The following is an 11,230-nucleotide window of genomic DNA, read 5'->3' as shown; positions in this document are numbered from 1 at the left end:
TGAGTTAAATGGCGTCATTACTGCGCTTTCTAGAACACAGACATGAAAATCAGGAGCACAGAAAGTCTTGATCCTCTAAAACATTATCAAAGGCACTTTCACGAGTTTCACACCACAGAGTTGAGCCTACAGGGGGCGCAGCTGAGTCCTACTGATGAGGAGGTTGGCATAGCGACAGATAACACACTTTTCTTTATACACCAGGCTCACACTGACGGCTGCATGGTTATTCTACAGCGCTTCTCCTGAGTCACCTCTACCCAACAAAAATGACAGGAAAGTCCAAAACCAGTGGTCTGGATTATTCTACAGGGCAGCCGTCCAGTCAGAGGGCGTGTAAACCACAGAAGAGGCTGTTTGCTTTCAACAAATCCTGCAGTTATATTCTAGGTTTAACAATAAGGAGGAGCTTTAGATTTTAGCCCAGAATCCTCACATTGTCAGAAGATATTGTTGATACTGCTTTAAAACATTGGCAACATTTCTATACTAAAGTCTTTTTTCAACTTAAACAGTATGCAGGATTTTACCGGCAAGGTTTGGTTTCAAAAATAAGAAAAAAAAAGGAAAAAAAAAGTTACCATGACATTTTTTGTTTTGACATTTTTTGTGCATGTTTAGAACACTAGTGTCTCTGATGCTGTAGTTACTGATAGTACTGAAAAACAATGAAGATTTAAAACCCTTCATTTATGAGACAGGAGCGTAAGAGAGCAGTGAAAGGCTCTACTGTCAAAATTGCACTAAAACATTGGCAATATATTGGTGCAAAAACTGAAATTTTTCCACCTGCTAATATTTAGTAGAGTATGTTTCTGTAGTTATGATCGTAGTTGTTTTAGTGATAAATAATTAGTTCTGACAGATACTAAAACTTTAAAAAGGATGAGACATTTTCAGACAAAGCTGCAAAATTCCTAACGATGTTTTTAAGACGTTTGAGTCTTATAAAGATGGAAACGTTATATTTATGTCTCTAAAGTTTAGAGGGCTGTCCATGCTGCACTTAAACACTGGAAATCTTTCAAGCATACAAAGTGGTTCTGTTTTTGCTGTACTTGAATCATTTTCAGTTCTTTTGTGATATATTGATCAATTCAGTTTTTACTGTTTTAATAAAAAAAAAATGCCAGAATGTTTAGAAATCTGCAGATCTTCAGCCAAAGCTGCAGGACAGAAAAGAAACCAGCAGCTGTTGTCTGCTGCAGGGCCTCTCAACATTGCCACTTCATACCCGTTTTTGTCCATTTCAGACTCTATCCACCACTTTTTCTCTGCCTGTTTTTGCCACTTTACACCTAATGTTGCATGTAATAACTGCTTTTTTTTTTAACACATTTTATGCCCATTTTTGCAGATTTCAACAAAATTTCACTATTTGATATCCTCATTTTTGCCAGTTTAACCAATTTCTATTTCTGTCTCAGTTAACCCTTTTTGCCAGTTTATATCAATTTTTCATCCCTTTTCACCCAATGTTCCACCCATTTTTGCCAATTTAAAGTCATTGCAGCCACTTTTTAACTCCCCTTTACCACTGTCTATGCCCATTTTTGCCACTCTAGCCCATTTTTCTACTTTTTGCTTTTTTTTTGCCACTTCTAACCAATTTCTGTTACTTTTAACATCCAATTTCACCATCATTTTCACCTTTTTGCCATTATTAACTGATTCTAGCCAATTTTATTTGTTTTTAACCAAAAGGGATTTACATTTTTAAGAAAAATAAAATAATAATAAAAAATAAAAATGAATGATAAAATGTACTTGCTTCTCTGATAAGAGTGGTTATTTTTCACATTAAATATAAGATATGGATACCTCCGCTTAACTTTACATGAATTTTCTGAGGGAATGGGTTTTTCTGGTACAGGCCAGGGGCACAAATTTTTGTTAGAAAAGCCTGAAAATGTGTATTTTGCACAAAATTTCCCCTTTAAATTCATGTCTCTTGCAAACAGAAAGCAGGAAAAGGCTGCTTAAAGTTTGCCAATGTTTCTTTGCAATCAGGACGGTGTTAGAAATTAAACAACTAAAATCCCAACACTGGTGGCACTGAATGTCTGCTTTGTTGACGGGATTTTGTCACAGTCATTGATGCTGTTCTATTTGAGCTGTCAAAAGGAAATGAAAAATCCTGATCCTAGGGAAACCCTGGTTGGAGAGCTCCGGCTGTTCATAGCTGATCTCAGGAGAATATCTCTAGACAGACGCATCATTTTCTGCAGGAAACCGTCAGTCAGGGAACAAAAACATGTTTTTTTGTCTAAGCTGCACTGCAAAAAATAACATCCAACCAAGTGTATTTGTCTAATTTGTCATAATCAGTATTTAGTTACAGCTTTTATGAGCCACACTGCAGCAGGCAGATAAAGATCTTATTTTAAGATGTCAAAAAAAGCAAAATAAGGCCTGAATGTTCTGTAATAACGATACATAACTGTCAAGGATTCTTTTAATAAGTTTCCTGTCATGAGATGTTGATAACTAATGTGTGCTGCTTTCAGACTGGACTTGTAAAACCATGATGTGGTCAAAGACCGGGTCACGATCCACGGGACAGTCAGAGAAGACGTTTTAGGGTCAACATAAGCTTTCAGAGTTTCTTTGCTACAGTTTTTAATGTGACATTTATGACTGCGGTACACATAAAAGATAATCCCCACCATAATAAAATACAAAAGAAGACTAAACCAGCCACTAGGTGGCAGTAGAGCTGCAGTCACAGTCATGGATGATAAAAAGGAAACGCCTTTAAGTCATAAAAATGAGAAAAACTACAGAGTAAAAATAATAAGATAGAAAAAAGGAATGAGGGAGAGGAATGAATTTGTGTTTTAATTTTATATTTTCAATCTGATTCTTAAAATTATGATTTAAACTTAGGATTTTAACTTTTTAACTCATATTATGAACTTTTAGATTGTAATTTTAAATTTCAAGTCATATTTTGAAATTTCAAGATCATTATTTCAAATTCAATCCCATAATTTGACTTTTCAAACTCATGATTAAAAATTTTATCTCATATTTTGACCTTTTAGATTCATAATCTTAAATTTTAAGTCATATGTGTAACCTTTTAAATTCAAATCTTGTTTTTTTATCTCATATTTTGACCTTTTAGATTCATAATCTTAAATTTTAAGTCATATGTGTAACCTTTTAAATTCAAATCTTGTTTTTTTATCTCATATTTTGACCTTTTAGATTCATAATCTTAAATTTTAAGTCAAATGTGTAACCTTTTAAATTCAAATCTTGTTTTTTTATCTCATATTTTGACCTTTTAGATTCATAATCTTAAATTTTAAGTCAAATGTGTAACCTTTTAAATTCAAAATCTTGTTTTTTTATCTCATATTTTGACCTTTTAGATTCATAATCTTAAATTTTAAGTCAAATGTGTAGCCTTTTAAATTCAAAATCTTGTTTTTTTATCTCATATTTGGACCTTTTAGATTCATAATCTTAAATTTTAAGTCAAATGTGTAACCTTTTAAATTCAAAATCTTGTTTTTTTATCTCATATTTTGACCTTTTAGATTCACAGTCTTGGATCCAAGCACATGGTTTTGGATTTTATCTCATATTCTGACTTTTAAACTCATGTTTTTTTCTTTCTATCTTGTATATATCTCTTTTTAGAAACATTATTTTGACTTTGGATTTTGTGTTCTGACCTTTTGAAATAATATTTTGACGTCTTTCTCAGAATTTGAGCCTTTTAATGTATTATTTTGACTTTTTTAAAACAATCTCAAAATCTTTTATCATCAGTTTTTCTCCCCTTATTTTATTAGCTGTGAAATTAAGGTTTACAGTTTACAGTTAAATGTTTACTCTGTTCGGCCCTCAGGTTAGACCTAAATTCAGATTTTAGCACCTGCTGTGATTGAGTTTGACACCACTGATCTAGAATAAAACACTCGTCCCCACTCTGGTCCTGGATGTGGAGTCCTGACTCACTTAAGCATCACTTTCTTGCCACATTTGCAGATCTTTTGTTCTTATTATGAGGATTTCAGGTCTTACTTTTAGTGCTTCGTCTCTAGAAATAAGAAATCTGCAGTTGCTGAGTAAACATGGCTTATAAAAAGTAAATTAGACAAATATACTGGTGTAGCTTTGAGGCTTTGCAGCACGTATATTAAAACTAAAGACAGATATTAATACAGACTATCAGGACATGAAGCAAGCGGCTGTTTTGACTCAGACATGAAGAAGCTGACACAGCAAGAGGAAACAAAGCTTTTACACTAACAGTCATCAGGTCCATGGCTACCTGCAGCACTCCTACAGCGCTGCACACACATCAGTCAACATGGAGGGACTATGGAGAGGTGAACATCCACGCTTTGACTCACACAGTCACGTCTTTGGGTTAATAAAGCCGAGAGAGAGGCATAAAGAAGCTTCATACAATAGCATATGTGCTGTAAAAAGTCTGAGATGATTTGTCACTAGAATCATTCACACTGCTCTCAACAGGATCCACAGATGCAAGGCAGACGTAATCAGGCACCCTGACGTGGTGACACAGCGTTCGTAGTGAAGTAGTGGTTTCATCCAACGGTCGCATTTCTCCAGGCAAAATGGAAGTTTTTCCAGTCCAGCACAGAGGTGATCTTTGTACAATTCTGAGACACTAAAGCAGGAGAGGCTTCGCCAAAATAAAACAAAAGCTGCAGTTTACAAGCAAAGTGAAAATATCAGTACTGTTATGAAGTATTCATAGCTTTCACGTGACGTCACTGAACCCCTGCACATACTGGGCTAGAAAGGCCTGCTGTCAGCTGACACCTACAGGTGTGAAGCATTTTTATTCCAAACTGACTGAGGTCAGAGTTATACTACAGAATCTGAATGAGGAGGAATGAATGCTGTTAGATGCTCTGCTGTTCCTTTAAGAAGCCAAAAACCAGACTTCTAATAGACTCCCTAATACTGACATCACATTGTGTTACTACGACTGCCTCTAACTGACCCCTAAAACCCACATACTCCGTCAGCGCTGTAGTCCGGGTGCACAGCACTTCACTCCGACTCAAAGGAAGCATGTCTGGAGGCCTGACCGAGCTCAAGACTTGAGACCAGAGGAGAACGAGTCCATGTGGGAATAGCATGTTAAATTTGTAGGGGTGGGAATCACTAGTGGCCCCACGATAAGATATTATCACGATACTTGGGTCACGATTCCATTTTATTGCGATTTTAAACATTTTGCAATGCAGTGAGTATTGCATATATTGCGATCTATACAGTTTTTTCAACTGTTCAGCTGATTTAGCATTAGTCTTGTCCTCATGTTGGTCGTATTTCTGCAGTATTTTATTTTCATGTAGCACTTCTTGCTAACCTCATGTCCATCTCATTTATGCCCTACAAGGTTATAATAGTTTTATGTTTTTCAATAGTTTCTATTTTTATTTCGATTTCAGTTTAGTTGTAGTCAGTTTTGACTGCTAGTTTGTTTGTTTAGTTAAGTGTTTATTTTCCAAAAATGCTTTGTTTTAGGTTTTGTTTCTATTAGTTTTAGTGTTAGGATAAATGTCGGGGCTGAGGGAATATCATACATTTTTAAAAACATATTCTGACAGGCTACTCTTTACTTTTCTTTTTATTTATTTAATGATGATGTTTGAATACAACTCCAGACATAAAACTACCACTTTGTGAAGTCTTGACCAATCGAAACAGGCCATTTTACTCCCCTCAGACTCAGGGGAGTCAGTATGGATGTGTCAAATACTAAAACTAAGGATGTTTTGTCTCTTTTTATTTTCATTTTAGTTAGTTTTGTAAGCGCACTATACAGTTTTAGTTAGTTTTCATTTTTTCGGTAAAGCTTAGTTTTGATTTAGTGTCAGTTAACTAAAATGATTTCTGAATTTTAGTTTTAGTTATTTAGTTAGTTTTAGTTAACTATAAGAACCTTGGTGCCCTGCTTTCATTCCTAACGTCCTTCCTCTGGTGCCGCCATGTTTGTTACTAACTTTCTCCTGCTCTATGACCGTCACCTCTGCCGACCTCACTGGACAAACAATTGATTTTATTTTTCCATTATCATAGACTTGTTAAAATTAGCAATTAGTTTGAAAAAAAAATCGATACATGGTGGACGAGACGATACGATATATCACCAGACAAAATAACGCGGGACTATGCTGTACTGATTTTTTCTCCCACCCCTATTAGTTTGCCTGTCTGGGGTTGATTGGCTCTTTATTTTAATATGATTCTACGGTTTTATCACTTCCACCATGGGTGAGTGCTTTTGGAAGTTAAAGGGTTAATGTTTTCTATAAAGAATGTGTGGATTTCTGTCAAAAGTTTGTGGTTTTTCCACCTCAAAGGTTAACTTTTCTTTATCAGTGATGCCATAGTGACCGACCAGTCACCTTTTGTTTGTTCCACATGATGAAGCTTCATGTTGATGTAGGAGTCTGTGCGTTGTATTTTGAAGTCGACTGCACGCGGCGCAGGGGTTAGCGCTGTAGCCTCACAGCAAGAAGGTCCAGGTTTGCTTCCTGGTCAGGGCCTTCCTGTGTGGAGTTTGCATGTTCTCCCCGTGCATGCGTGGGTTCTCTTCAGGTACTCCGGCTTCCTCCCACCACCAAAAACATGCTCTCTAGGTTAACTGGTGACTATAAATTGCTGCTCTGCTTCCTACAGTTCTCCTCTGCCAGTGCCTGACCTTCCATCAGTATTTTTATTAAATACAGTAATGTGGTCCAGTTAGCTATAGCTGATCTAATCCTCGCCTGTAGCCACAGCCTCGCTCTCCTCATATGACTCTGATTGGTCCGAGCTGTGTTCGGTTTGGCACAAACGCTGTAGATCGAAGCTTTTCAAGATAGATTTACCTGATGACAGAGATGGAGTTTTGTAAATCTATCGGCTTTGCAGGTTCACATTCCTCCCTCGTTATGAGAAATTTATGAATGAAAACAAATCATTGATTTTCTTTTTAGTAAATACGCCATATGAGGTGACATTTTATCGAACAGAGTCTTCGATTCAAAACAAGACGTAGCTTTGATAAGGAGGCCGTGGAGGTAGGGCGAGCTGAGCAGTGCTGGTCTCAACTCACTGGAAATGCCAAACCAGTATAAAAACCTCGGCACCATTCTTGATAAGCTGACACCAACACTAAAGCCCAATCAGATGCTGTTCCTCTGGAGGAAGCTGGAAGGATTTAACACTGATAAATCTCTTTTAAAGGTATTTAGTCATCTTTTCTGAGCCTGTTTTGAGCCCTTCTTCTGTGGTGACCTGTCTGCTTGGTAATCCCAGCATGGTGGACAGAAACAGGCTGGGAAATGTTGATGCAAATAAATAGTTGGCTTTGACTTAAATGGTCTGTTTTTTCAGGATGATAAAGGCCATCCTGGGACACCCTCAGCCCCCTCTGGATGCAGACTTCTGCCATCAGGAAGGAGGTTTAGGTCGTTTTCATACCTAATAGTACGGGGAACTCGGTCCATTTTGGAATTGCAGCATTGTTGCACTTTCCTTTGGTTTGGTTTGCATTCATACTGCTCTTGGCCAAGCAGACCAAACCGTCTGAACACCTACAACCTCTGCCTGCTAGGGGCGCTGTCGTCACAAACAAAAGGTGACCAAGGAGAAAAGAGGGTGTAGAAGAACACGAAACCGGAAATCCATCCCCTTCTGCTGGTCTTTTCTGACCAAAACAGACCAGATTTCGTTTAAAGCAGACCAAACAGCTCTGGTGTGAATGCGCCCCTAAGCATGGAGGGCCAGGACTAACAGATACCTGAGCTCATGTGCTCCATCTGTAAAAGTTCTGTTTTTATGCTGTTGTCACGTGATGTAAACATGCGTTGTTTTGTAGAGATGGTGCATTAATACGCCTGTTAACAATGCACACCACTTTCCTAAACTCTTCTTGCCCTCCAGGCCCCCTCGCCCGTCACGTGACTGAAAGCTATGAATGAACAAGGTACCGTTAGTTGAAAACTCTGCAGTCCAAACGTCAAACCTTTTCTGTTAGAGTAATCACAGCACCTTTATAATTGAGTTCTACATTTTTAATCGGTTACATTTCAAAGTCAATAAGGCCTTTAAACTTGTTCACAACACCCTCAAAAAGCAAAAATAAAACCCTAAATATGTGATTTTCTTGGTGTGAGGATGCCGCTGTGGTCGGTCCCGTTGATCCTCATGCAGCCGGTTGTGTTCAACGTTTCATTAAAATCTTTAAACTAAACTAACTAATATACACTTTCTAACACCTTTAAGGAAGCCTTTGTGATTTGTTGTTTGGGTTATTTTAAAAAAGTCAGATAATATCAACCTAGGCATATTTACACAAAGCTGTGCGTTATTGAGACAGAAGACTCCTGCATCAGTCTCTTTATGTTCTCAGCTTCTAACAGATGTTCCTGTCCACGTATTTTACACGCCGCCAGATGATTTTCGTCTCTTGTCTTTAAAAATAAAAATGGAAGCTCTCCTGGAAGTCGCTGGACAGTTTTTCTCTGGTTCCTGTCCCAGAGGTCACATGGTGCAGGATTTGTCCAGAGGGTCCTGAGGAGATGTGGGATGGGGCTGCGAGGCCGGGCCGGACTTGGGCAGCACCATGGGCTTGGGCCTCAAAGCGGGGGGCTTGAGCTGCACCCCCATGCGAGGCGCCACAGCAGGCTTGAAGGTGCTCATGGTATCGCTGGAGGAGCTGGTGCTGCGGCGGATGGGCGGCTCGGCGTTGGCGGCGGACCTCAGCATGACGCCGTGGATGTGGCTGAGGGACTCGCTGGAGCTGGCGGGCGTGGGACCCCCGCCGCTGCTGCCGGACGTCTGCCGCTGCTCCAGGGTGTCCAGCACCACGTCTGGGGCGTGCTTGGCCGAACTCTGCCGCTCCAGTTCACGCAGCTCATTCAGAGCAGTGTTCATGGTTTCTTCTATGTCCTGGAGGAGGAGAGAGAGAGAGAGAGAGAGAGTGAGAGGAGGAGAGGAGGGGGAGGATAAAAATGAAGAGAAAGATGAGAGGAAGGCAGCCTGGTTTATACTTCTGATTGAATCCACACTGTAGTGGTGCACTACATATCTGTATGCTGGTTTCCTTTGTGTCTCTGCAATAGTCGGCCAAATCTCTGCTATTTATGTCAGTTCTGGGCCTAACGTAACTAGCCATGCCACTTCAAAGTGTTTGGGAAGGGAAGAAAATCTCAACGCTCCATCTGAACTAATCTCTACACCGGTGGCAGTCGTTGCCACCAATCTAACCCCCCCCATAATTCATTGCTGGTGAAAATGAGATTGACAGTTTATGGTTAAATGTTGGCCTTTTTCGACCCTCAGGTTGGACCCAAATTCAGAACTGGGCCCCTACCTGCTGTGGTTAAGTTTTACATCCCTGTTCTAGAAGCACCGGAGCCCCCATGTGTCTTAGGTTCGCCTGGGTTGATGGTGTGAACCCTTCTGCTTTGAACCCATCCATCTCTTAACTATTACAACTACTCAGCCTTATATCCACAACCCCAATTCCAAAAAAGTTGGGGTGCTGTGTAAAATGTAAAAACAGAATTAAGTGATGTCAGATCTCATAAACCCCATACTTGATTTACAGTAGAACATATCTAATGCTGAATCTGAAACATTTTACTATTTCCGTCTTCTCTGGACCCAAGCTCATTTAACATGGAATGAGGAAACATGGAAAACTGTTCTGTGGTCAGAGGAAACCACAGACGCCGTGTCCTGTGGACTAAAGAGGAGAGGGAGCATCCAGCTCTTTCTCCTGGCTCAGCTCTAAAGTCTGCATCTCTGATGGTATGGGGTTGCATTAGTGCCTATGGCTTCGGCAGCTCTAACATCTGGAAAGGAACTATCAATGCTGAAAGTAGAGAGAGCTTTTAGAGCAACATCTGCTCCCATCCAGACAACGTCTCCGTCAGACAATGCTAAACCACATACCACATCCATCACAACAGCATGGCTTCACAGTAGAAGCATCTGCAGGAAAGAAGACCAAGGACTGGTGAATCCTGGACAAAATTCCTCTCCCATCAGCCGCTCTCCTCATTTTCAGACGTTAACAGACTGTTGTTAGAAGAAGAGAGGATGCTACACAATGGTAAACATTTACCTGTCCCAACTTTTTTGAAATGTGTTGCTGCCATCAAATTCAAAATGAGCTAATATTGTTCATGAAATGGTAAAATGTCTCAGTTTAACATCTGTTCTATTGTGAATCAAACATGGGTTTATGATTTGACAATCATTGGCTTCTGGTTATTTTACATTTTACACAGTGCCCCAACTTTTTTGGAATCATGCCTGTAGATATGACTGGCTGCCTGCAACAGAGTAAATGCAGTATGCCTGCAGACGTTGTTCGGAGACTGTCAGTAACCAGCGGACCAATCTCTGACAGGAGTATAAGTCAGGCTCAAGGATGGGATGTGATGGAGAAATAAAGAAAAAGACAGAAGAGGCAGCAGAGAGAGGTGGGAGGAGAGAGGAGCTAGTAGACATTTGGTAGGAAACATGAAAAGCCATGTTAAAAGAGGATCCAAGTGACAGCTTTTTAAGAAAACACCCAGCATGCATTAAACATGCAGCGACTCAGCAGAGTGTTACTTCTCTCCCTCTGCATGCTAATGCCTCTGGATGGAGAAGGAGATTCAGAGATGACAAGATATGTTCATCTGAGCATGCTCCCAGCAGGCAGACAGACAGCCCAGCACGCTTTAAAGTGCTCTCAGCGATCTCTGCTCTGTAAGAGAGCCGCCACACAAACACGACTCACGACTTTAGAGTCCAAACAAGCCAAATTAGAGCCAACACGTTCCTGTCAGACTAATGCCTGGATAAACATGGACTTTTAGCAGTTATGTGGAATATTTTCATGTTTCTGTCTTTAACCCTCAGGCCCTCCTAGAGCCCTTTTAGGGCTTTTTGATTGTATTTTTTGCTCTTACTTTGGCAGTTATCATGCTAACATGATATTTGACAAAGATGTTAAATTTTTAATGCATTTTTGAAATTTCATCATCCACACTGTGTTGACAGAATTTTCCACTGTGCAGACAAAAAACTCACCCTCTCCCTCCTAAAGCCCTTTAGGCCTCATTGACTACCATTAAAACCACTTATATTCATTCTACTGCCACTGCAAAACAGAAATAAGAAATCCTGTTATTTCCTCCGTAATTTAGTCATTTAGAGGTAAAAATATTTGCACACCAAAAAAATGCCGCCAAAT

General features: G+C 39.6%; 1 protein-coding gene across 3 annotated transcripts in view; it reads right to left on the bottom strand.

The window, feature by feature from the left end:
• Nucleotides 1–5,446: 5,446 nt before the first annotated feature.
• Nucleotides 5,447–11,230, bottom strand: part of srgap1a (SLIT-ROBO Rho GTPase activating protein 1a) — a 164,848-nt gene continuing 159,064 nt past the window's right edge. Inside the window, exon 22 of one of the 3 annotated variants that reach the window (XM_041795039.1) lies at nt 5,447–8,931. In XM_041795039.1, the coding sequence (XP_041650973.1) occupies nt 8,524–8,931 (408 nt within the window). In that variant the 3' untranslated portion in view covers nt 5,447–8,523. The remainder of the gene's footprint in view (nt 8,932–11,230) is intronic. The other 2 variants (XM_041795041.1, XM_041795040.1) reach the window with 2 other exon arrangements.

Source organism: Cheilinus undulatus, linkage group 9 (genome assembly GCF_018320785.1).
Source record: "Cheilinus undulatus linkage group 9, ASM1832078v1, whole genome shotgun sequence".
In the NCBI taxonomy this organism is placed as follows: Eukaryota; Metazoa; Chordata; class Actinopteri; order Labriformes; family Labridae; genus Cheilinus; species Cheilinus undulatus.
Note: the sequence above shows the minus strand (reverse complement) of the source record. Positions and strands in the feature narration are given on the sequence as shown.